Raw genomic sequence first — 27,778 nt, 5'->3', positions numbered from 1 at the left:
TTGGTGTATGCGACGACCGATCAGAGGCAATCTTCTGAGAAAGCCCCACGTTGAGACCGCGGTAAACAAGTGGCAACAATCACAGCACAGACGGAGAGACAATCATGTCGCGTTGGTGAACGCCGAAAGTCAAAACAAGCTCATGGGAATTGTCGCTGGTCAGGACAGGTTTAGCGTGGGCCAAGTGTCCCCAAAGCCAAATAGAACGTAGATCAGACTGAACGAAGTTGTGTGTACGCGTGTACGTTGAACTTCTTTCGCACAGTACGTAGCCAACGGCGCTAATCGAGTTTTTTTTTTTTAACGGGGCAAAACAATATGTTACAGAGAAGGAAACAATATGTCCAAGAAACGACGACAGTACTTCCAACAAGAACAACTGTGTGCAGCATTTTTGTTTTTTTCGTGGAATTTACTCTTATCCCCTGCGAGAGAAGAGTGTCGATATCATCGCATTCCATGTGGGAGGTCTCGGGGCCCAGGAGGCCATCGTCTGTAATATTACCTTCATAGCAGCAACGATTGGAGCAGTGGCTCAGTGGTTAGGACACTGCACTGCGACCCCAGCAACCCGAGTTCAATTCCACAAAGCGTGCGATATTTGAAATCAGTTCCGCGACGCCCACCTTTTGCCAAAGGAAACCAAACCGAGCAGCGTGGTAGACGTGTGCCATAGGCTGGTGGGGGCGATGGTAGCCGGAGGAGGTAAACGCATCCGAGATGACCGCCACAGATATGGAGCAATGAGAACGGTTCACGTGCAGGTGGAGGTGGATCGTGGCATCGCGGGACGCTGCGCGGGGTGGTGACGGCATGGGGGACGCTTTGACGCAGCAGTGGATGAAGGGCTGATTATCGACAGAGAGAAAATCGTGCAGGACATTTGCACAGCCATTATATCGTTCAGCTTCTTTGGAATCAAGGCAAATCCAACTGCTCTGTTGTTTGAGATGGTGGCGGCTTGGAGGAGACCTTCATCCAGTAGTGGATTTACCCTAGCCGATGACTGAAAATCAAAAATTCTGAGTTCTTTCTTGTTTAGAACACATTTCACCACCCGTTGAAACACTACCATTGCCTCCGCTAAAGCCTCACGTTTGCGCAAGCAAGTCAAAATAGCGTTTCAATCTCTCAAGGGATCGAATCTGTGCGTCACGGAGCAACGGCGAAGGAATCTGAAATTTTATATTAAATCTCGGGTCCTGATTCACGGTGCCAGTCGAAGATTGTCGTAATTTGCTGGTCACGGTCACAAAGTGATGACGCAACTGGGTCAGGACAACCTGCAGTGCCCGCATCGTCACAAGGGGAAATGAAGCGATGCCAAGCGAGGTGTTTGCACCTCTGTACATACTGTCCGTATTCATACGAGGCTGATGGGGGTAGGAGATTTACGAGAGTCGCCGCAGTGTCGAGATGTTAACTACCTCGCCTGGTGTGCAGGATGTCGTGGGTTCGATCCCGACTCTGACGCCGGCTGTATATTTGGAGTTTGCGTGTCTCTCTCTTCCCGTGGTCGGCATCGATTTGTATCCGGGGACTCCCGTTTTTGTTCCACTACACATTTAGAATCAGAGCATGTGGCTGCTATACATGTCCACGTGATAAGCCACTTCGTTGAGCTGTCGTTTGTGGCCAGGTCGCTTCTGTAAAATATCTAAATCGCGCAGTGGGCCTTACCTGGTAAAATAAAAAAATGTAACTAGTTTATGGAGCTAAAATGAAGCAAAACTATGTGAATTATCGGAATCAGAAGTTTATTTCCAGAGTAAAGGCCATTTGAGCTAAGAAGCTTTTTTTAAGGGTTACTCAGAAAGGGGTGACAGTAATTTAAGCAAAATGTGCGCATATACGCTTAATAAATTCACATTCGTGTTCATCTTTACTTGAAACATGTGGTCACACCTCTAACTTTTTGACTTTTTAGAGGAATTGTTTTGACCTCATCTTGCCAAGATAAAATTTCCATTTTGACAATTATCAGACTTGCATTGCAATGGCAAACAGATGAACACTGAAATGAAATTTGCACCATTGTTTTCACAGGACGAGAACAAAATGTTTTGTTAACGTTTTTTTTTACTCCTTTTCGAGTACATCTAATCATTTTTTTGACCAACCTCTTCTCTTGTCAGGGCTTGAACGAGTGAACCCATGACATGCAGGATCTCTTAACATTGTTGTTGTGAGTCACAGGGTGCTTACAACATCCTCTTATGCATGTAGTTGTGTGTGTAAAGACGAAGGTCACCAGACCGCACAGAAGTCGAGCTTCTGTCAACGCCTGATGATGCTTGGTTGTAATCTCCAGCAAGAATGTCGTACATAATTGTCAAAATGTCCTCGCTTATCAACAACCCCCTTGTTTGCTGATAAACCAAATCAATTGGCAATATTTGCCCACGTGGCTTTTTATTGGCTCGGTCAGGTGGATGGTCTAACACAGAACAAATGACACAATCTTCAATGTTTGCAAACGTACAAAAAGTCCCAAGTGTCAGCAGCAAATTTCATTCAAGCATTAATAAAACACACCACGTGTGTTTCCACTTGGCAGAGAAACCCTCCAGTTTGAGACCACGCAACTCAACTATTTTCTCGCAAAAGACAACACGAAGCTTGGCTTTAGGCGAATTTTGTATTTGCATAATTTATTCACAGAAGCTCCAGGCACAGACCTCCGACTTGCAGAGATTGGCTCCGTTCGCTGCGACAGAAGTTCAACATACAGTAGATCCACGTGTTCACTTAACAGCAAAAAGAACCCTCAGTACTCCATTAATAATTAACATTGCCTTGAAGCACAAAACTGTTGGCTCCAGTTTTGTCCGATGTAAATGATTATTAACGTTGTGTTTTGAGTTGTGCCAGCACAGCAGACAATGGAGTCTGGTAAAAAAAAAAATACTTTTACAAAAAAAAACAGATTTTCCAGGTTTGCTCATTGCTTCATTATATCCTTACGAAGTCAACATTCCTGCAAAGCTTAATGAAACTGCAGTTTATTTACAGATATTCACACTTTCAGTTGTGCCTCACTGAATATTCAAAAGACAATTATCTTGCGGTCACTAAACCAATTCTTACTTGCAATTGCACAGAGGTAAAAGTGGCATTGCATAGGCTTAGGTTCAACAAGCGAAACACGTGGACTGAGTGTACAGATATCCGTCTTAAGCATCTTGCAAAACCACCAGTTTCTGCAGAACTGCTTTGTGGGCATCTTATCCCAATGTCACCATTAATAAAGTGCGCAAACATGACCAGCCCATCGAACAGAGCTGACTGTAGGCCGGTTTGGTCCAGATTCGCACTCAGGGTGTTGTCGAAACGATTCGTTTTCCAGCCGGCAAAAACATTTGTTGCGTTTGGGGTTCTCATCATTTGCAGATCTCAACGATCGCAAATACCACAATAAACACGTATGAGAAATCAGCGTTGCAAATTAATTTACTAACCAGGAAAGAGCGAGTTAACAGAAACCAAAGTAGAATATATCACACCACATACATCTCTTCCGACACATTCCATGTTCTGATGGTTGGAGCACACGCAAAACAACGCACAAAACGTAATATCTGTCCTTACACAATATATACAGCAACACGGTTGTGACCAAGACGTTTGGTGTGGGATATTAGACAATGGGGCCAATTTTGACTTCAAAATGAGCAAATTTCGAAATGGTCAAAATCCATTTCTACAATTTGTGTAGATGACCGAATGCACAAAATCATGCAAAGTGGCACAGCATCGCCCTCGCGGGATCCTTCCTTACCCACAAAGCCTCGCCATGGTCCCGGGGGGGTAAGGTGCACACATCTTGGCAAGGGAAGATTTAAAAATGGAGATAAACTGCTTCAAAAAATTGTGTTTATTCATCCTAGGAAGGTTGGAGTCTCGGCGTGTCCTACGTTGGGACGTATGTCCATTTCTACTGAGTGCTTCGTGTGCGCAATGAAACTGAAGTACCTGGGAAAAGCGCAAGCATTCGTGGAACACTGCAAGACTCACGACGGGCTTAACCCCCCATCGATTTACTCCCCCCCCCTCCCTCCGAGCCACCTTGCAGCCCCAGTGGATTTGGAAGTTCCACAAATCTGCACGATTCACCAACTTTTTTCCCTCAAAATAAATTACAGGCATCCGCCAGCACACCTTATCTTGTATTACAAAAGTAGGCACACACACTTTAAAATAGCAATTAAATTCATTACAACATAATCTAGTGGCGTCCAAATAACAGTGTGCCATGTTTATGTTCAAGTGCCATCAATAATCATTTTAAAAGCAAACCCTCAAATAAAAAAAATGCGAATCACTAAAAGTTAAAGTGTCATGTAGGGCTGAGAGATTCGTGCAATTCATTCAAAACAATCGGAAAATGTGTCCATTCATGGCAATGTTAAATTATTTAATTACATTTATTTTATACCTACGTGACTTTACCGAAAGAACCAAAGAGTATGAATGTTAAAGGCGTTAACTTTCAGGTGTTTTTGCTTATTTTCATGTAATTTATTGAGTTCTGGGCACTGAGCTGGCCAGGACTGGACATGGCCACCCCCCCCCCCCCCACTTTTCACCCTGCAAACCGATTAACACGGTTGGTTGGTCTACGTAGGGTGCGCGAAAAAAGTTCAACAAACATACACAGAGCACAGACGAGATATGTTCGAGATGAGTAAACAATCAAATGCATCACCATAGAGACCCCACATAACAATCATGGATGGTCACTTAGAGTCTTGCCTGTTGCTGTTATCAAGTTTGTAAACAAGCCAGCACTGCACATTGCTTGGAATGTGCCCAGGGCCACACCATGGCCCTCTTAATTCAAGAGGTCACTTTGAAAAAAAAAACTCTTCCACTCGTGAACGATAACATCGGGTTTTCAGTCCAAGTTGGAGAAACCGGGCTGGTCAATTACATTCCCTGGGTTTAACAAAAGCCTGGCCTGGACTGTATGTTGAATATCTTTCGCACCGTACGTAGCCAACCATGCTAATCGGAGGTGCCGGGGAAGGAAAACAAAAATAAATCCTGCCATATATCTAAGGAAATACTTACTATTCAAATATGGAAAACGGTGCCTTTTAGGGGGTTTGTATAATAATGAAACGATCTGGCACATTAGGAAGACAAAGCATTTAAATACACTCTTCGTCTTTCGCATGGCCGATGTAGATGCAGAGCCACGACTACAAATTCATGCTCAGGTCGGTCAAGCCAGACAACAGCGTCAGGAGCAGCGGAGTGCATCGTCGCTGCGATGTTTCCTGTGTATGAAGACACCGTTAGGCCATGGAAATAAATACTATTTGAAGGCGCTTCAAATATTTATTGGCGTCATTACATACAGGGCCTCGTTTTCTGATTGTTTGCACGGTGCTCGTTCAGCGTTTGCTGTGACAGTGCACGCTGCCATCGGAATTCTACAAAAGTCCCCACTCAAAATTAAATCATTCACTTCTTCTTCCTTGAAAAGATAATGGCGGCTGTCATTTGACCATCATCCAAAACAAAGGGCATGAAATTAGTGAAAGCGGAAAACACGGCCTCATGTCGCCATCACAAACGGCATTAACGGGCAAACCACTCGAGCTCACCGCACACGACGACGAAAAGCGCGGGGGGGGGGGGTGGGAGGGGGCGTCACAAAAATTACGACAATCATAAATTAAGATGCAATCCCAGCGACGGGGGAGTTGGGGGTCAATCGCTCGAGCCTATCGTCGCGGGGTCAAATTCGGCCGCCAGCTTCTCCACGTCGTTCAGCATGCCGGCGAAGTACCCGTCCGCATCTCCCTCGGCCGCCTCCTGCCGCGCTAGACGGCGGTACTCGTCGCGGAGCAGCGCCAGCCTCCGCGCCAGCGCGTGGCTCCGCTCCGGCTCCAGGAACGCGTCGCGACACGCGGGCATCAGCGCCAGCACGGCCGCCAGGGCCTTCTCGCGTGAGTCGTGGTCGGGGCTGGCGTCGCCGTCGGACAAGAGGGGCGCCGCCATGTCGCACCAGCCGAGCGAGGCGAGCGCCGGCGCCAGCGCCATGCGGCGGTACTGCTCCAGGCGCTCGGCGCGCCAGAGCTGCTCCTGCTCAGTCTCGTCGCCGGAGGTCGACTCCAGCTGGCTCTGCAGAGGTGCGCGGAGAGAGGGGGGGGGGGCGGCAGCGGGGACACGTAAGCAGCCGTGTGATGCGCACGTCTGAAGGCTTCTGCACACATTTGTGACAGAGCTTCACAGCTCATTGGATTTTTTCTTCAATCCGAGTGAAGATTCTGAGATTCTGCGCTTTTGCGGGCAAGCGTTGGGCAGAATTCAGCCGTTTTGCGATGTTCAGCACCGCAAACTGGACAGGCTCCCGAAGACAGGACGTTTCAAATAAAAAGCGTTCATCATCGGAGAGCGGCAAAGCGGGCGAGCGCCGCACGTTGTTGGCGACGGGCCATTTCACCTTCTCGTTGAGCATATCCCCGATCAGCGTCAGCACCTTGAACCTCAGCGAGCGCGTGCCTTCGCCGTCGAAGATGCGGCCGAGCGCGGAGAGGCCGCCCAGCGACAGGAAGCGCTGCTGCGCGTACGGGAAGTGGCGCAGCGCTGCCGCCAGGGCGTACAGCGCCTGCGGGTGATCGAGAAACGGAGAAGGGGGGGGGGGGAAACAAAAGCGGCTCGCGGCTTCAGACAAAACGGGATGAGCCCCCCGCGGTGGCTGTGCTTGGAAACACAAACCAATTCTGGGCTGGGTTCCTTCCTTTTTGCTTCACTGTTTTTTTTTTTTCCACGAGGAAGTGAAGACCTCTCTGGTGAAGCAGCACACGGGAAATAATGATTTTTCAAGATGTGGAGAAATTCTGATCGTTTTCATTCAAAATGTCGTGGGACCTACAATTCTTCACATTAATATAGCAGTCCCTGGGTTTACGTTTTTAATCCATTCCACGAAAACTACTGTTTACCAATATAACTGTTAATAGAATTCACTTTTATGAGTTGAAAACTAAGTAAAAATCAGAGTCTGCAAGAGAGCTGTTTCCACTGCCAAAACAGAAAACATGTTAACAAAGCCAGTCGAGGTCTACTCTCATAAATGGGCGTCACCGATTAGCCGATGGCATGGCTCAGCATTATAATTGGCCGAAATTAGCACCCGCGTGCATAACGTAAAGTTAGCGTTAATCATAACTTCAACATTAGTCGAAACCATGGAGGGTCCTATGGGAGGCCAACGTTAACCGATGTCACCGCTAACACCAAGGGACTACTGCAATACGATTAGTATCACCGAGTCTTTTGGTTTTACTTTTGCACAGGTAAAACCCATTGGGCAAGAAACGCTCATTTTTAATAGGGACCTGGATTACATTCAAACAGCACAAAGTTATCCACAGAGGTGCTATCTTTCACAAACTGTTATCAGAATATCTCCAACGATTAAAAAATGTAGTTACGACTGGCATGAAGACAGTGGTGTCTTGAAGCAGCTGGCCAGCTAAGAGGAACAATAATAATACGCCTGCATGACCCGGTAACGTTAAGTTCAGGGTTTGAATCGAGCTCTCCTGATAACAGTAAAAAAAATCATTCTCAGCTGCAAAAAACGTTGAGTTTCAGCTCGATTGCCAACTACACAAAAACCCTCACTGGGCTCCGACTACACTGAGTTGGAAGCGTGCACTCGTATTCAGTGATTTAAGGCACAGCGAAACACTTATTAAGCACAATTCAGGGACAGACGGTAGTGGCTGTATAGAAATAATTAGACACACCGTGGCTTTTGTGCAAGTTATATCTGGGTGCTGGAAAAATTTAGTACAATTAGAAAAAGGTTTAAAACCAAACAATGTATTTTACCAGGTAAGGCCCACTGAGCTATATAGCTCTTTCAGAAGCAACCTGGCCACAAATGACAGCTCAACGAAGTGGTTTATCACGTGGAAAATTCTAGCAGCCAAAAACTCATGTTTCTAAACGTGGAGGCAAAAAACCGGAGGACCCAAATTTCCACACGTCAGGGTCGAGATCGAACCCACAACCTCCTGTATACCAGGCGACATAGTCAACACCTCGCTACCGTGGCGCCATGTCAAACTGTGCCCCACGCCAGCGTACGATAGGCGTTCACCTTTCTGCTTAAAACCCGGAGCCTGTGGTGCCATTTCCACATTCCGACGGTGGGGACCAAGCACCGTTGACTTTCCGCAAAGTGGTACCCCCAGAGAGATAAACAACCACATTGACCCCAGACCAACAACGGACCATTAATTGCGCGAAAAATTCTGGCTATCGACTGATAATGCTGGGTGTAATTATCGGGGAAACGTTGTACTCTATTGTAAATGTTGCGAGTTTACTCTCCAACACAACGGTGTGCTAAACTAGTAACGAATTGCCATGTTTTGTTTACGTGACGAACCTTACAATTGGCCGTGTCAAATGGCGGCGGGTTTAACAACACATTGATATTTACGCGATCTAACCCAAAAGACCTCTATTTTAGATAATATTGGTCGCTAAAGTATACATGTTAAACTGCGGTCCCAAAAGCCTACACGTTAAACTGCGCAAACCCCACTAAGCAAATCTTAAAATGACTAATTATACTTTATACATTCACAACCATCAGATGGTGATCACTTCTAAAGATGGCAGTAACAAATATAGATCTTTCCATGGGGCTGAAGAAAGTGAAGTCGGCAACATTTTTATTATCGCAGCTGAGACATACGCTAAGATGTTGATAATAGGAGAATGCAAACAATCTCTTGCTCAAACATTTTTCAAAATTTACTCTTTAGTATCTTTCAATGGCCCCTCTTCTTCCCAGGCGAACAAGAGAGTTTACCAACACACCACCTGATAAAAAAAAAAAAGTTATGCACAGTAAAGGACCCCCCCCCCCCCGCCGCCTAAAGTAATTAGGCTGAACTTTGTGCCAGATTCTTGGTTTGCCCACATCAAGCCGAGAGAAAAATACGACGCAGCAGAAAATGCAGCTCAAGTGAACTCTTTAAAAATGGCACGTTTGCTTCGGGGTTTCTTTTTGACACTCATTATTCCAAACAAATACTCATATTTAAATTGACCATGGGATCCATGATTATAATTTCCGTCATCTGGAGATTCCCAGTGACTGACAAATTGGAATCGTGGCCATTCCGAGAAACTACAACCAAGGCCACCTTTGGCTCCACTTCCTCTCGGAAATTGCGTGCGATCGAGACAACTGCTTTCAGACAAAGTGCACTTGGCCATAGATCCAAAGCAGCGCGTTTACAAAACTACCTCCATAAAAAGCAGGTGACATCACCCACCTTTACGTATGTCTCAAAAAGTTATGGTTTGCTATTTTAGTGTCTTATAGATGCACAAATCACCACCGTCAAACAGCAGACAGTGTGCAGTGGGGTAAATTGTGCGTACTCCCCCACCTCCCTAGACATCTTGCCAGCATGGAAGAGTAGGCCAATATACCCTGTCTAGAAGGAGGCTCTCTAGGGATACCTCTAGTACAGGCCCATAGCCAGGTGGTGGTGGCAATGCACACCTGTAATCCAGCACTGTGGAGGTGAGGGTTGTTGAATTGTACAAATGTTGTGAAACTCCCTTCCCATGGTTGTCAAGAAGGTGCAATTCCCCTGACGTGCAAGGGTATGGCACCAGCTGTATGGGATAGCGTTTCCCTTTCACGCGTATGGTTTTCTGCAGGTGCTCCGGTTTCCTACCACATGTGAACACCCATAAAAAAAATCGGCCAATAAACAACACCTCAATATATCGAGAACCTCAGAGCTTGGGCAATTTTTGGCGCCGGCTCATCGCGTGGCTGCTTTCCTGCATGTCCGTGGTTGCTCCTCGCGCCTACGAATCCTTCTCTCTCTCTACGCGAGCGGAGTAAACACTGTGCGGCGGCACCGCGTTACGAATCGAGCGTTATTCTTTCGTCAGCAGGGGCTGTAGCAAACAATTGCTGGGCTGCACCTTTCCCCGATGAACACGAAGGCGTGATCTTAGAAACTCAAAACATACCGGCCAAGTGCGCCGGCACAACCAATAGGAATCCACGAGCTATTCATAGCGGTCGAGTCTTTTTGTTGTTGACCACCAAGTAAGGCCCACTGAGCTATGTAGCTCTTTTTCAGAAGCCACCTGGCCATAAAGGATAGCTCAAAGAAGTGGCTTATCGGCTGCAAATTTATAGAAGCCAAATACTCTAAACGCACGTTGATTCTAAATGTGGAGGGGAAAAAAGGAGGACCCGGAGAAAAACCCACACGACCACGGGGAGAACATGCAAGCTCCATATATACAGGCGTCGGGTTGGAAATGAACCCACGACCTCCTGTGTACCAGGCGAGGTAATTAACCCTTTTCCATTGCGAGACGTCTGCAAGTTGCAGGGTGGTCCTGTTCACCGCCTAATCTCGGAATGTACAAGCGGTTCAGTGTTAATTTAATTTAGAGAGGCGTAGCACCGTTGTTTTTAAAGATACTGTACTCACCGCAGAGAACTATAGCAACACGGCCTCACTGTACGATAGCTGGCTCCAAAACTGTGCCACGCTCCCTCCCGCATGGCCTTGCGGGAGCCTCGGTACCGATAAAGTCATTTAATTTTTTTCTTCCGATTCCGAATGGGAAAGGGTGAACATCTCGCCACCAGGGCGAGTTCTGTCTGAAGGATCTGCGCGCACCTTCTTGGTGACAGGCAGCTGCTGCTCCGTGGCGAGGGCCGTGACGAGCTTCTGCAGGATGCCCCCATCCACTGCCTGAACCTGCACCGGAGGATTCCTGCAAAAGCAGCAGCAGCAGTAGCAAGATGCGGCGAAAGGCAGACAAGGCAGCTGCAAATCACATCGACGATAAATGCAAACAAAATTACGTGCTCTGGAACGCAATATCCCCACAGACACTGCTACAGAAAGACAAGAAGGAAAGTGGGGGTTCTTCAAGCTACACCTCCGATTAGCACGGTTGGCTATATAAGTATTCGAAAGAAGTTCAACATACGGACACAAGCCACTTTTGCGAATGTTTCACGAAAAAAATTCTGGCGTTGTCGGCAGGAGAGCTGCAATTCAAGAATGACCAACAGATGTCGTCCCAGGATGCAGAGCATCCTGAAAATGCTGTACAGTTTTTTGTCTTACTCAAATTGTCCAAAGTCACAATTTGATCCGAACATTTCAATTGCTTTGAGCTTTTGTTTTCGTTCACTATGATGTGATCGAGTCATAGCTTAGACAGAGCCACAATTGTCACCTTGTGTGCCTATGTTATGTGCTAAACACTCAGGGCTTATGACACGACGATTCCATTTACAATTTTAATCTGCTGTCTTACAATTTAAAAAAGATTAGGGTACTGAGCAACCTACACAACAAATAACGACATCGTGTATTTCAAATAACACAAAATATATGAAAGAAAAAAGTCAACCATCGAGGCAGTCGTGACTCCAGCCAAGTGAAGAATTGGAAGGCCAGTCATCAGTGACAGCACATATAACTGCGACTATACACAAGACAAACAACGTTTGGCCGAATATGGCACTGCCAAAGCTGTTCCCAAATGCTGCACTGCCACTATTGACACAATCGAGGCAAACTAGGTACTGCACCTTCTGTTTTTTCCAAGTTGCGATGAGGTTTTGATGCCAGGAAAATTGGAAGGGGCCAAGAGGAAATTTCCTTTTCTGAATTTGTCCTTTTTAAAACTTAAAACGTAGGAGGGTATGCTTTTTGTTTGTTTCTACATTTCTTATGTTGGTGTACTTGGTGATAATTCATCTGCAACTAAAAATACCACCGCGATTGGTATTATTTAGAAATCGGCGAGGAGCAACGCAATCACATGTCCGTACACGGTCGCTATCCTAATTTTAATCAACCAAACACCGCATTTAAGTAAACACAGAGCAGAGAAAAGATATACGGGTCGTTAGGACAATGATTTAAATGTTTTTTAAAACATGCATTGCAAAACATAGTCTCACACAACACAAATAAAAAAACACCTGTGAAAATATTTTGAAAAGAGCCATAACATGTCCCTTACAGAGTATTGCTCCGGATCAATGTTTAAATTGTGTCATCGCGTTGTTTCTGCTGTGCCCTCACCGTTAATTCACAAAGCAGTTAAGCACTGCAATAGCTTGGTGACAATGGTCCATCGTAGAAAATTTAATTCACAAAAAAAACACCACCAGAATTTGAACTACAAACTTTTGTTCATTTAAAAATAAACATTGTTTGAATAAACATTCTATGGGTCTTTCGGTACAGCCACGTAGATGGAAAAATAATAAATAAAAATATCACGACGTTTCGATCGCAACACAAGAAATGAGGACGATTGCTTGTGTTGTGATCAAAACATCGCGGTATTTTCATTATTTTTCTGTCTCCGTGGCCTTACCGAAAGATCCATAGAATATATATTCCTGCAGTCACGAAAGCTTTAAGTCAAGATTGTTGGAATACCATTTTTTTTCAAAGGAACAATGAAATCTTTGGATATCTTATTCTTAGGTTTTTTCGGTAAAGTCACGTAGGTAAAACATTAAAGCAATAAAAGTAAAATAAAATAAAAATCACGACGTTTCGGAGGCAACACAAGCTTCCGTCTTCAGGTGGAACCGTCACAGCCACAACAGCTGTATCAAGTAAATGAGAGATTGCAAGAGCTACCACTCCGTTTATATAATGGTTGGAGAGGGGGGAAGGGCCAAGTACGGCACACTTTTTATTCATATGGTAAGGTGAGGCTTAAGAGGGTGAGCCTTTGTTATGGAGAGGTACGGTTTGTGACTAAACCTGGCCTACATAACAATAGTGTGAAAAGGAGAAAACAACTAAACATGGTAAAACAAGCCTGGCTGTATATCAATAACCTGTAATAGTTGTCTGTCAAATAAGATTGGCCATGCAAAAAAGATTTAACTACACTTATTTGGCCAATCTTATTTGACAAACAACTATTACAGGTTATTGATAGACAGCCAGGCTTGTTTAACCATGTTTAGTTGTTTTCTCCTTTTCACACTTGTTATGTAGGCCAGGTTTAGTCACAAACCGTACCTCTCCATAACAAAGGCTCACCCTCTTAAGCCTCACCTTACCATATGAATAAAAAGTGTGCCGTACTTGGCCCTTCCCCCCTCTCCAACCATTATATATACGGAGTGGTAGCTCTTGCAATCTCTCATTTACTTGATACAGCTGTTGTGGCTGTGACGGTTCCACCTTAAGACGGAAGCTTGTGTTGCCTCCGAAACGTCGTGATTTTTATTTTATTTTACTTTTATTAATTTTAATGTTTTACCTACGTGACTTTACCGAAAAAACCTAAGAATATGAATCCTTGCAGTCACGAAAGCTTCAAATCTAGAAATAAACTTTGGATATCTATGTACTGTGTTGATCACAACACAGTGTTCAAGTCGGCAGCAGACGGGGCCTGTGGATAATAACCTTTTCCATAAAAAATGGCGCTAACTTATATGCCTCAGCAACATTACATCACAACCCCTCTCAAACCACTCAATGCACAGCCCCCCCCCAGTGGCAGCTATCCCCTTGTGTAGCACAAGGATGAGATTCAGCACCAGCCTGCAAGTGGGGGCGCCACGGTGGTAAGATGTTAACTACCTCGCCTGGTATACAGGAGTTTGTGGGTTCGATCCCGACCGTGATGCCTGTATATTTAGAGTTTGCATGTTCTCCCCGTGGTCGTGTGGATTTTTCTCCAGGTCCTCTGGTTTTTCTTTCAACATCTATAAACATTATGGGAACCTCATTTGCCAGTAAAAATCTGATAATTGTTTTTTTACCCTTCTATCTGGCAACAAAACTGACACCTTTTTACAAGGAGTCATGTTTGCATAGACCGCAATACCTGCAGTCATAAATATGTAATGCGGGCGTAAGCGACCTTCCGGATGTGACGTCACGGGGGGTGGAGTCGTGTGACGTGGGGGGAAGGTTCGGGGCCTTAAGCGGGTAAACCGGAAGGGGAAGGCAGTCGGGGTGTGAGCGGAAAAGAGTGAGGCCACGCGGGCAAGTGTGGAGAGGGGGGGGCGCCGACGGCCATCGGGAGCCAACCCCGAAGATAAGAGGAAGCTGCGGAGTGGTGTGCAGCTGCAGAGGAGACAGCCAGGAGGGCTGCGTGTTAGAGGCAGCGGTGTGGCTGCCAGGAGGAGCTGCGGAGAGAGAGAGAGAGGGGGCTGCTTGTTAGAGGCAGCGGTGTGGCTGCCAGGAGGAGCTGCGGAGAGAGAGAGAGAGAGCAAGAAGCTGTGAGAGCTGCGGAGGGAGAAGAGCAGCAGCGAGTACAGCCAAGGGGGGCTGTGTGAGAGAAACAGCAGCAGAGCTGCTGTTGTGGATCGGGCCGACATTGGAGTCAGCACCGTGGAGAAGCTACAGAGTAAAGACAGCCGTGTGGGTGTACAGCACGAACCGAATAATAAAGGACACTGAGCCAGACATCGTGGTCCAGTCGTTTATTACAAATACAAACAAAAGACATAACTCTGATAATGTGCACTGTCCTTGAAGTTGATTGGTCCACACCCGAGACAGCTTTCCTTAGAGCCTAGTCTCACATGGGTTGGACCAGATGACGCCAAAAGGCGCCTTTTGGCGTCATCTGGTCCAACCCATGTGAGACTAGGCTCTAAGGAAAGCTGTCTCGGGTGTGGACCAATCAACTTCGAGGACAGTGCATATATTATCATAGTTATGTTTTTTTGTTTGCATTATGGCTGCAGGTATTGTGGTCTATGCAAACATGACTCCTTGTAAAAAGGTGTCAGTTTTGTTGCCAGATAGAAGGGTAAAAAACAATTATCATCTATAAACATGCGTTTAGAGTATTTGGCTGCATTACATTTCCACATGATAAGCCACTTCGTTGAGCTATCATTTGTGGCCAGGTCGCTTCTGAAAAGAGAGCTATATAGCTGTGGGCCTTCCCTGCTAAAATTAAAATAGTTTCGTTTTAATTTAATTAGCCTGCCAGTAGGGGGCGATGATTGCTATGTGTAATTCCAATTTGGTAATTTGCTGTTAAAATTTCCAAATTCTAACCATGGTGCCAGCAGTACAAAATGGCCTATTTGTTGAGAATAACATTTAAGGGATCTGTTAATGTCCACCGTATGTATGTTGAACTTCTTTCGCACCGTACGTAGCCAACCGTGCGGATCATAGCTGTGGCTAATACACCCCCGCAGTCATAACCCGAGCGGCCAGCTGGATTCAAACGGCGACCCTCTGAAACAAACGGCGAATGCACCACCACCAACCCATCACACGGGCTAATGAAAAATACAAAATTACGTAACCATGCGATGCTTGGTGATATTTATCGTTAATACGCCCGCAGTAATAACCAGGGTGGCCTACTGGATTTGAACCGCGGACCTCTGAAACAAGTGGCGAACGAGCTACTGCTGGCCCATGTCACTGCTAACTGATGCGTGTTGCTACACCATCACACAACAGAGAATTCTGCACAGCACCTGCCGCAAAGGTTTAAGACGTATAATGCTCAAGGCGACGGTTGGTGGACGACACAGATTTGTGAAACTCCCAAAACCACTGGGCTATGGAGATGGCCAAGTGACGGCAAGTACAACAAGTGGCCTCGTGAGCCTGTCCGTGTGAGCCTTTCGAGTTCCCTCCAGGTACTCAAGTATTCTTCCACAAGTCCAACACTCCATTAAAAATAAATTGGCCAAACATTCCAACGCAGTTATACTCCCAAAAAAAGAGCTTTGTAACTCGGTGAGGCTTCCTCGATCCACACAGAACAACATCTATGATGGTATTGCTGCTCCAAGAGGGATTCTGGCCATTGTCAAAAAGTTGCTCCACCTCTACCCCCTTCTATTCCTGCCCACAACTACCACTGCTGGGCATCCCCCCACTCACTCCCTCCCACCACTACCCAAACCAGTCCACCCCCATGTGGGGGGGGGAAGGGGCGGGACATAAACAGGAAGAGGTGGGGTCTAAAGAAGGGGCAGAGCCCACAGAGGTTGACCTTCCCTCTTGGTTTAAGATAATGCACGGAAACAAAAATGTGCAGCAGGCAGCAACGACACCTTTAGTGCGTCAAATGCGGCTGCAGGCAAACTAGTTTCTGTTCTTTTTCTTTACCGTTACTTCAAAGGACAAAAATACCCACCCAGACATGGCCGATCCCAGCACAAAAGCTGCGTTTTTCCGAATCTCAGGCTCGGAGGAGTTGAGGGCGTTGACAAGTTTCTGGAGGCCTCCCAGCGTCACCAGATCCCGGGCATTGTCCACCTGTCGATGCAGCACAATGCCAAGTTCCGTTTAGCACCGACGTTCACACCTCTGGCCAAGCTAACACGGCGTTGCTTTACTTTAAGCATAGCTCAGTGTTCTTCACTAACTTTCAGAGGGGGGCCCTACTTTCACCGATAAAACATCATCAGTGCGAGGACCGTCACACATCTGAAACCATTGGGGTTTGACAGCACGATGATGATGAGGGGGGGGGGTGTTTTCATATTTGTGTATTGTCAGGGGCCGCACTAAAGGCCACCAAGGGCTGCCAGTGGCCCGCAATGGCCTTGCAATGAAGAACCACTGTGGTATAGATGCACACAGTGCTTACATACTCAGAGGTATACATGCACAAGCACTGTGTGTGTAATAATAGATTTTGCTCCCACTCCTTTTTGCTGCCAAGCACATACTTCTGCGGCCTGTAACACCTATAATGCATGGTGGTCCCCCATTCAAGCACTTATCCCGGCTCAATTATACCTTGCCTTCAACATCCCGTGAGATCAGGCATCCGATGAAAGGGCGAAGTGGTCACATGCATTGCCGACAAGCGTTCAGAAAAAACCTCCACGTTTTTTTTTGGCATATCTATAGCGCTTGTCAACGATAGAAAGTAGTGGGCTGTACTTAATCACACTGCAAGTATCGCATGCGACTGCATGCACTATTTACAGTGGGGTACCGACGTTGATAGTTTTCTGTTGCCGCGTAACAGCGATGCAAGACTCCACATGTTTGGTGAGGACTTCTCATCACTTACTGTTCGGCAAAAGCTCAAAAGCAGACAATACAAAAATCGAATTACGTGCAAAGTATAATTTGGATATGAGGACACCTTAAATTAGCACAGTTCACATACAACCAGCTCGTCCTTACATTGCACTGGCGGAGGGAAAGCCAAGGGGCAACTTCTGACACAAGCACACTATGTCAGATATAAGCATACACATGCCCCACCTTTTCTTCCACGGATTTTGCGTGCGCTTATACCCCAGCCTCTCTCCTGGTATACCCAGCATTTAAAACACGACAGAATCTCCAGGTAATGTGCCTAGCAAACACGCACAAACAAACTTGAGAGTTCAGAGACGAGGTACTGCAGCAGGCCCACACCTGGTGCACGTAGTACTCCAGATCGAACAGGGCGGCACTGCGCTCCGTCACGGGGACGTCGGGCTGCAAGAACGTGGCCAGCAGTTTGCGCATGATCTGCGAATCCGACTCGGCCTTCACGTGCATCTCATTGAAGTCTTTCTTGATCTCGTCCATCGAACGGAAATTTTTCTTGACCTCGTCTGCCTGAAACCGTGAGGCACAACACGGTCAAGCAATGATAACCGAGGAGGCAAGGACGCAACGGATGATCAATTAGCATTTATCAAATAAACACATTAATTCTCAGTGATGTAATGAATTATTAGACCGATCGTGCATTCATCATCTTTGCCCTGGCATCACTAAAACACTGCTGAATACATTTCGATTTAAAGCTTTTGTGACTGCAGGGATTAATCTTCTTGGTTCTTTCGGTAAAGTCACGTAGAAGGGAAATAATAAAATAATAAAAATTAAAACATAATTAAATACAATTCTCACGAGGTTTCGGCCACAACGCAAGCAGCCGTCCTCAGGTGAAGAACAGGTCTGTCGGAAAGACAGCGTCTGAATGAACACCACCAAGCTTGGCAGCGTATATTTAAGCTGGGTTAGGGGAGGCTGCTTGCATTGTGGCCGAAACGTCGTGAGAATTGTATTTTATTGTTTTATTATTATTTTATTATTTCCCTTCTACGTGACTTTACCGAAAGAACCAAGAAGACTGTTGAATACGTTTTATAAACAATTAAAATTTTACACACGAACACACACTGCAGACAAAAAATAGAAACATTCACCCATACGACCTGATAGAAACTGTTGCTGTTAATAAGTTTAGACTCCACTACAGGTTTCTCATTTATGATAAATTCACCTAGGGTAGAAATTCAGGAAAGACTGAGATGGCATGTGCCACCACGCACGGCCACAAACGGGTCGAGCCCTTTCCGTCGCGTTTTTGGGTTGTGCCCCCGTTGACTTTCAAACGTCCCCGCTGCATTTGGTCGGGCAGCTTCTACAGGGACGGAATTCATGGAACTCAATTCAGTTCCCCAAGGAGCACCCAGCACGTAAAGCGAAACGTCGGGACACCACGCCGAACAACGCGTGGTAACAACCTGAAAACCCTATTGCTGCACAAGCTGCCCACAGCAATGTTGTGCAGGTAAGTTAATGGCCACGCTGAGTAGAGAAATCAAGGGGGGGGGGGGGAGGGCGAGTTTGGGGGGGGGGGCAATCCCTCCCCCCTTGAGACCCTAACAATTGGCATTCAACACTTTGCCATTCCGAGACGTCTGCAAGTTGCAGGGTGGGGGGTTCCGTTCGCCTCCGAATCTCCGAACCTGCAAACGGCTCAACGTCAGTTTTATTTAGAGGCGTAGCGCCGTTGTTTTTAATTACTCGCCGCAGAGAACCGTAGTGACACGACCGCACTCCACAATAGCTGGTGCCAAACTGTGCCACACGCCCTCCCGCGTGGCCTTGTGGGAGCCCCAGTACCAATCAAGTTATTTTATTTAAAATATATTCTGATGAAAACGAAATATCAAGAAAAAACTGATGATGTAAACATACATTGGAAAGGGTTAATTGGAAATGGCCAGAGAAAATATATTGAATGTTTGGAAGTCTGTATTTATTATATATGATTAACATGAGCCCTATTTAAAGAGTTCGACACCTCAGGACTGCCCTCCATCGCCCCCCTCAGGAAGTTTCTATGCTTCGCCCCCGACAGAGAGAGGCACCCACGACTCCCTGGGGGGCGCGTCTGCCCACAGTGAACCTCGCCACTCTGCCTACGTGTGCCTTGGCAGCTGCAGCATCGGGGTCCGAGTACTTGAACTTTTTGAGCGCCTGCTTGAGCTCCGCGGCCGTGTAGGAGCCGGCCTCCACATCCAGACTGCCTTTCCTGCACCCCACACGCACAACGCGTTCAGAGGGCACTTTGGCATCGTTGTTTTTTTTAGCAATAGGCGCTTCACTTTTTTTTATTAAATTTTCATTCGTTAAAAAGATTTCACCCGTCAAAGATCCCGTGAAATGAAACGCCTTGTTTGCAAGGGTGGCCACCAGGGTGTGGATTGACACATTATGACTGTGGGGGAGGGGAGTTTAAACACGTGGTGGATATTCCACATTCCTATGGCAAAGCAGTCGATTATTGAGGACGAGTATTGTAGACCTTCCACCTAGTGGTGCACACTAGAAGCTGCACATTATACCAAAATCATGATCAGAATATTTATACTGAGCTTGAAAGCTCATCCTTTTGCAGTCGGGGCGGTAAGAATGTTACAGCAGTACAAAGACACGATGAGAGTACAAGAAAGGTAAACAAATCACCCAAACACAAACAAATAAAACTAAACCATCCCCATCCTAACCAAGAAAGCCCACCGAGATATTCACTTATTATTCAAAAGCGACCCGGCCACAAATAATAGCTCAACAAAGTGGCTTACCCATTTGGACATTTATCAAAGCAAAATCGTCTAAATTGGAAGCCACCCAATCTATAAATGATACACAATACATGCAATAGAAATTAGAATTACATCCTCTGGGAAGATTTACCTTGGCCTCGCACAAAATGAATGTATCCCTAGCTAGTTGAAAACAAAGGCAATAGTTTAGTCAATGCAGTCACACTGCCACACAGCGGACCATTTTCAAACATTACCCACTTCTTGTTTTTAACATTTTTGTTGCCAGTGCATCGCGTAACAATTCGCTCTTTCACCGACATTTAAACGTCGGCCAGCGACCAAAAGTTATTTCCACTCGTACACTCTACGGGGTCTCTAGAAACGCAAGATGCATCTATGGCTACGATACTCGAGGCTCTTAATTACTTCACGTAAACATGTTTCTCAATTTTAACGTTTTTTTTCACATTCCATCAATTCTGCACGTAAAGCCAAGTTTATTACATTGTGGATACCTAGTCAAGAGGAAAAGTCAATATCCACGTCACCCCATGTACACTGCACTTAAAGGTGCCAACTTGCACAACACCCAGACTGCACTCTTATTTTGCTGCATATATGCAAACATTATTTGCGCCACACGTGGCACCGGGCTGCCGAGTAAGCTCAAGCCAACGTTCGAGGGAACAATCCAACTTCCAAGCAAGCTAGTAACAATGTACTTGTTGCTTTGTGCCCAGCTTCACCAAGCGCTCACAGCGAGCAAAATAAACGACGTTTGCACCCTTCCTGTCCCCAGTGGCTCAGATATCCAAAATCTTTTGGGTTGGAAGGGCTCGCCTGGAAGTCGGCAAGAGATTAAATAAATTAATACGCCTGATGACGGACGCTTGTGTTGTGCCCGAAATGTCGTGATTTATTTTATACCTACGTGACTTTACCGAAAGAACCAAAGAGTATGGATTCCTGCAGTCACTAAAATTTCAAATCAAGATTAATACACAAAATTAACTAATGGCCATGATGAGCCATAGCCACTGGAAGATGACTATATGGCATCCACTTCCGGAGGCTATGGCTCGGCACAGCTATTTATTAATTTACAAAATGCAATTATTCGTTTAATTATTACAATTCCACCAACTCTTTCAGGAGCGCTCGCACACCCCTGAAGTTCTATGCATTGAAGCCACAGGATCCAGCGGACAGGCCGGGGAGCCACACAAACACAATAGTTTTTCATTCATCAACGATGTCCGGGCTCTGACCAATAAATGGAGTACCAAAAGATTAAGGTTATTTTGCCGCCTTCCTGCCAGATTAACGCTTCGACAGGAGCAGCGATGTTGGGTCCTTCTCAGCTATGGGATTTACAATAAAAATAGACCATGCTCAACCCATTTGACGAGTAGAGGTAACGCAAACGTGCATTTGTTAAGTATATGCACGAATACGAGCGCTTTGCTAAAATACTTGCTTTTGAAGATATCACATATTATTTACAAACATCTTGTGTAGATGGTAGAAACATTTCATGATCTTGTAAGATCCAGCCTAACAACCACGTGTGAGATAGGTGCTGCATTGGAATTGATTACAAAATCACATCCAGGAACAAATGTAACAACATGTGGTTGTCACTTCTAATTCCTTTTTTTACTTCGTGTATAGGTGCACTGAACTTAATGGGACACCAGAGATAATATAAACGTAGTATTTGAGATACCTATACAATCTGTTCTCCTATGCCGTGCGTTTTCAAAACGCAAATTTATACATCACGCGCTCAATGTATTAGGGAACACATTTTTTTACTAACGTGGATGCGAATTGGATATAATGCGATTAAGTGAATGGAACTACATCGCACGAGTAGGAATAAGCGGTTGTACGGCTGCCTCGGCGTAGCATCACACAAGGAGGGATTTCTGCTGGATGCTTCGAGATGCTACCCACACGCCTCGGTCTTTGTTCAGCCTGCGTACGCATCTCACGTGTGCTTTACCCTATATTATGTATTAATTATTCACATAATAGATTTCCATAATGCGGTGTTTTTCAGAAACATCGCATTATATAGCAGACGATATTAATACTTTTGATCAGACTTGATATCACAGCTCAAGGCCACAAATTTATCAAGGTGAATTACCCACTCGATTCACTGCACAGCTGCTGGAGGAGTGACGCAGAGCAGGCTCACACCAAGCAAAAAGCAGCATCAGCCCTGCTCAAACGCTCGGAATCCATAATTAAACAATGTTCCAAATTTTTGCTTGTCGATGGTCATCCTGGCCAATCGCGACTCACGAAAATGTTGGTTGGTCACTTAATTTGCATAATGCAGCCATGGGAATAAAAACGGTTATATTGGCATGTGACAATGTTTAAAACGGCATACAAAAGCTTGATTTGAAGCTTTCGTGACTGCAGGAATCCATACTCTTTGGTTCTTTCGGTAAAGTCACGTAGGTATAAAAGCAGGTGGGAAAGCATGGCCTGATGATGGGCGCTTGTGTTGCGCCCGAAACGTCGCGATTTATTTTATTTTATACCTACGTGACTTTACCGAAAAAACCAAAGAGTATAGGCATACAAAATGTTGCGTGGAGAAGAGACACTGAAAAATAACTTGGAAAGTATTGTCTACATCTCTCAGGGCCGTTACCCATAATGCACGGTTAGACGGTGGTCACTAGAAGTGTCTGTCTCAGGACACAGCATGGATATCACATAATTGGAATCTGAGGGAAAGAGTAGCAAGAGAAAGAAAGCTTTACTCTTTTGACCGGAATGTGGTCAAAACAAAACAGTTCAAACGAAGTAATTAATTTGGCTCATTCATTATATACTAACAAATTATTATTACGCGTTTTAAAACACTACCAAAATGTATGTATACAGTATCTATACCATATGTAGTCACGTGGTGCTAGGTAACAGAAGTTCTCAGTGTAGGCATAATTGGGCAATGTTTAACTCCGACAGCCACCGCACATCATTTAATATGCACGAAAAACAAAAGGTGAGAAACGGTTAAGCAGGTCACGTCACGAGCAGGGACGACGGCCGACGATCAAGAATAACGATGGAATGGCAGCCAACGGGTGGCAAGTATCCAAAAGTACACCGACCGAGGAGATGGAGCGATGAAATCAGTTCGCGTGCAGGTGCTGGGCGAATTAGTACATCGTAGGACCGCAAGAGATGGTGGTGGCTTGGCGAGGCCTTGATCCAGCAGTGGACTGACAATGGCCAAGTGCTAAAAACGCTCTTGTCCGTGGCATCAGACTGGAGAAAAGTCCCTGAGATTAGCTGAGAACACGCAACCTGCAACTCGGAGCCCCATCCAGAGGACGACCAGGCTGCATTGCAGTCTGAATGTTTACCTTGTCATAGCCAACCATTAGTCAAGAATTGGTCGCTCACAGGAACACACATAAGTCAATATGATTCTCAAATGTTATAACGTACTATTTAGATGTCATGGTTTTTGTTATTGGGCCCAGCACATTTAATGAGGCCTTTAATTAAATCCAAATTAACATTTAACACATCTTTGACTTAAAACTTTCGTGACAGCAGGAATTCATATTCTATATCACGACATTTCGACCACTTGTTTTGCGATCGAAACGTCGTGATAATTTTATTAACTTTATTTTCATTATTTTATTGTTATATTTTTTTATCTACGCGACTTTACCGAAAGAACAATATAATATTAAACACATTTATTTTTATATCCAAGTAAATATTATGGATTTCATTAAAAAACTAATTGACACTACATAAACAACTCAGCGACAACCTTTGTACCAGATTAATTCTTATTTATGGGACTATCTGCAATTAATCTCAAAATCCATCATGAGAATAACCTCATTGAAATATTTAGTAATAACCGTTGTGTAGGCCGATGTATATGCCTGTATCCTGTGTGTATATATGTATATATACACATCACACTAAATCGAACGCCACAATATTAAAACCAGCCAAGCTATACAAAGGCAGTGTTCTACATTGCAAGGCCCGCCGACCACTGGCAGCCCCGAAGTGGCCTTTAGTGCGGCCCCCGACAATACACAAATGTGAAAACACCCCATCATCGTGCTGCTGTCAAACCCAACAATGCTTTCAAATGTGTGGCAGCCCTCACACTGAGAAAAATTGTGTAAAACACTGCCTTACGGTGTTCCGACTAACACATGTACTTTGTATGCAAGCCATGGACTACTACGAGATGGGCAACCCAGTGACGTGCGAACTATCACTTGTCTCTCTGCTTGCGGTCATCCTTCTCTCCATGATTGCGTCCGTCCGCTTCGTCCAACAACTTTGCCTCCCTCTCGCCTGTCTGAAGGTTGAGCCTGATGTGCAAGCCAGCTGGAACCGCTTGGCCTGAAACAAAGACGAGGTGCACACATTCCAGAATACATATTGGTTGGGATTCCATGGCGAGACGTGGCACTGCTGTTTGGAGAGCGGTCTGATATAAGAGAACACATTTTATTCTTTTCTCCCAGGACACAAAGTGCGCATCAAGTAATTTAATAAAAAGGTCTCCACATGTAAAAAAAAACCACTATGAAAGTGAGTCTTACTTTGACATTGAATTGATACGGCAGTTGAAACAATAGTAGAGGATTTTAACCCCCCACTGCCACCTGTCCACCCAGCAGTACGAATGGTTACAGCACATTCTGCAATTGGCAGGCCGCATGTGGTGCGGTAATGTGTGGCTATTCCCACCTTTTCCAAGACCTCTAGCCAGCATTGACGAATGGGCCAAGATGCCCTCTTAGAGGGGCTCTCTTAAGCTACCTAGAGTGGGAAGCCATGCCGCCAACAGCGGCACGAGCGAGTAATTTCAGGGCTGCACCTTGACCTTCACCTTTTAAATTAGGTCGAGTGAGAGCATCGTGATGGTATTTGACAATATGCAAGAGTAGACGCCTGGGGTGGTCATTCTTACCTGGCTTCAGTGACTGCCATTCACTTGTGGGGTGAAACACCTCTGGGTTATACTCCTCCTCCTGCTGCTCCATCTCCGTGGTGACCGTTGCATCGTTCGCTTCTGGACCATCCTCAACGTTCGCCTCAACCAGCACAAGGGCCGACGTCTCCTGTATACCAACATGCAATATTTCACCAATGCGTTCGCTTTTGTTTACACCGCTAATGCAACACATTCTGGTTATTAAAAGGTAAAGGTTCAGTCCTTAAACCTATTTCACACACCACTACCAGTGGTAGAGCCTCCACAAGAGGAAGGTGTGGAGAGCCACTCGAAGAGGGTATTTGGCCTACTCTTCCACATTGTCTAAAATCTTGGAAGAGGTGGGGATGCCCACACTACTCGGCACATGGGACCTGACGGTTGACTGGTGTACCCATTTTAACTGCCGGGTGGACAGGTAGGGGCAATTTTCCCATTGTTTGAACTACCACCTCTTGAATGCAAACCCATTGAGCTCACCATTATTAATCCATGGTAGCATCTCTTTGTCGAGAGAATATCTTAAGTTAATGTGGTTATGCCCTTTGCAGGTGCTCGAAATATATGCAGACTACCAGCTCAATATGGGTTTTTAATTGGAGCTATAATGGAACAACCTTTGTGCAGATCAAAGTCTTTCATGTCTGTTTTTGTGTGCCAATTGAAAAGTTGCAAACTGGTCAAACAGATAAAGTAATGGCCACAACTTTTGCCCAGCCATATATGAACACGAGCCACTATTTCAGGAAATTGCAATAGCGAAGGATTAAGTCGATGTAGATTATCCTTAATTAACGCAAAGTCTCTCAAACAATATTACGTGTGATCAGACACAAAGCAATTATTAATCATTATCCTTCGTTATTCAATCAGGGCAAAGCAAATGGTTTGGTGCAAGTCATAAATTTCTCACTATGTAGCAGATTTCTTGTCAACACTTGCACAATGTTGTCATGTTTGTTGCAAACTACACAATGTTGAAAGCAGACCTTTGCTCTGACGTTTAGAGTAGAACACAGGGCGACCGCCAGGAGCAGGAGGGAGAGACGGCCACTGCAGCCCATGGTGAGGAGTCTTCCTAACCTCATTATGACAACAGCCTAAAAGGGAACATTTGGAAGCACAATAATCATCATAAACTCGGCATATACAACGCACCTTACTGTACAGCCATATTCTATAAATGGAATTAATGTTACATCTATGACTAACAGTGTGCTTGAGCTACGGATTGTTACTTAAACTAAACAATATATTTTGCAGGGAAAGGCCCACTTAACTATACGGCTTTTTTTTCAGAAGCAACCTGGCCACAAATGATAGGTCAACTTAGCGGCTTGTGTGGAAATTGACAGTAGCCAAATACTCTAATCGCATGTTTATACATTTGGAGAGAAAAACCGGAAGACCCAGAGACAATTCCACACGACCACAGGGTGGGAGAAATGCAAACCCAAAATATACATGCGTCAGGGTCGGGATCGAACCCACGACCTCCTCCATACGAAGCGAGGTAGTTAACATCTCGCCACCGCGGCACCTGAAAAGAGCATAAAGTGTGCCCAGACTCAAACCAGCAATGAGGCGGTGGTTGCCTGTATCCGTTGGTGGCACCTTAACCAGTGGTGTACATTTCACGGTCCTATGACAGGGGTGAGTTCATCCACAACACAACAGAACCAGTTGATTTTGTACAGCATTTACTTTATCGATCCTAGATGGACAGCAAGCCGAGCCCAATCGATCCATCACCGCGAGATGTTAACTACCTCGCTTGGTCTACAAGAAGTCGTGTGTACTATCCGACCATGACGCCTGTATATTTGGTCGCATGGATCTTTCATCCGGGTCCTCTGGGTTTTCCCCTCAACATTTAGAATCAACACGCGTTCAGAGTATTCGGCTGCTATAAATTCCCACACGATAGGCCACTTGGTTGAGTGATCCATTTGCGATAAGCCAGGTCGCTTCTGAAAAAGAGCTACATCAAAACAGTCTGTCTCAGCAGCAGACCACGCTTTTCCACCTGATGATGGACGCTTGTGTTGCGCCCGAAACGTCGTGATTTGTTTCATTTTATACCTATGTGACTTTACCGAAAAAAACAAAGAGTATAGAGCTACATAGCTCAGTGGGCCTTGGCTGGTAAAATAAAATAAAAGTAACAACCCACGACCTTCCTTTGCACGGCAAGGCCCAGGCTCTGCTACGTAACATCAAGTTGTACTGAATGTCTCACCACCACATTGATGATGAACATTGAACAGACACACGCCTACGACCACAACTTGCCGTGCAGAGGGAAAATCTGCAGCTTGCGATCTTCAGGTTACATCTCGTTATTATAACAGTCAACGTTTCGGGCAATGACCCTTCTTAAAACCGCGGTTTAATTACTAACAACCCGCGATACACAACAGCGTGTGCTCTGATAATTAGCCAATACGTGCAACGCTATCTCCACTACTCAAATAGAGTAGTTACGTGCTAGTTATACAGTGTACATACTACACACACACATTTATATAAATACGATGGCTGTTATACCACAGTTATACCACATACATGTGTTGTTGGGTTAAGATCGCGTAACTATGTCGATAAACCCGCCACCACCCGACAGCCAACTGGTAAGGGTTGTCACGTAAACAGAACGTGCCAATTCGTTACTAATACAGCACACCGGTGTGTCGAGAGCAAATCCACAACATTTATATTTATACGATCTCACCCAAAACAACTATTATGGACATTGGTCGCGAAAGCCTACGTGTGTGTGGACAATATGTACTATAAACACACACACACAAACAACAGCGGCGGCTTCTTTCTAAACAACAACAGGTTGTTTACGCACCGCAACACGAAGACTCCAGCCACCTGAGCACGCCACTCGACAGTGAACCCGGAACTCGCCGCATTGCCGCCCTTTATATAGACAC

At 45.4% G+C, this 27,778-nt stretch overlaps 1 protein-coding gene across 2 annotated transcripts; it reads right to left on the bottom strand.

Annotated features, from left to right (window-relative positions):
* Positions 1 to 2,624: 2,624 nt before the first annotated feature.
* On the bottom strand, positions 2,625 to 27,778 carry SIL1 (SIL1 nucleotide exchange factor). Of its 2 annotated transcripts, none has more exons than XM_078605941.1 (10): positions 27,694 to 27,778; positions 25,826 to 25,936; positions 24,813 to 24,963; positions 24,112 to 24,238; positions 19,209 to 19,317; positions 17,421 to 17,606; positions 16,180 to 16,301; positions 10,689 to 10,785; positions 6,452 to 6,616; positions 2,625 to 6,129 (listed from the first exon to the last, which is right to left on the bottom strand). In XM_078605941.1, exons 2-10 carry the CDS (start codon positions 25,922 to 25,924, stop codon positions 5,716 to 5,718), a joined length of 1,470 nt encoding a protein of 489 aa, XP_078462067.1. In that variant the 5' UTR covers positions 25,925 to 25,936; positions 27,694 to 27,778; the 3' UTR covers positions 2,625 to 5,715. The 2 variants fall into 2 exon arrangements, with proteins under 2 accessions (XP_078462067.1, XP_078462066.1); XM_078605940.1 differs by lacking the exon at positions 27,694 to 27,778 and adding an exon at positions 26,301 to 27,127.

Source organism: Lampetra planeri, chromosome 25 (genome assembly GCF_965212315.1).
Source record: "Lampetra planeri chromosome 25, kcLamPlan1.2.h2, whole genome shotgun sequence".
In the NCBI taxonomy this organism is placed as follows: domain Eukaryota; kingdom Metazoa; phylum Chordata; class Hyperoartia; order Petromyzontiformes; family Petromyzontidae; genus Lampetra; species Lampetra planeri.
Note: the sequence above shows the minus strand (reverse complement) of the source record. Positions and strands in the feature narration are given on the sequence as shown.

Coding starts and splice junctions, on each gene's coding strand:
- SIL1 (XM_078605940.1), bottom strand. CDS start 26,360: ATGTTAACTACCTCGCTTCGTATGGAGGAGGTCGTGGGTTCGATCCCG. Junction 24,239..24,812: donor ATGGCAGTCACTGAAGCCAG/GTAAGAATGACC, acceptor TCTTTGTTTCAG/GCCAAGCGGTTCCAGCTGGC. Junction 19,318..24,111: donor GACCGCAAGCAGAGAGACAA/GTGATAGTTCGC, acceptor TGTGGGGTGCAG/GAAAGGCAGTCTGGATGTGG.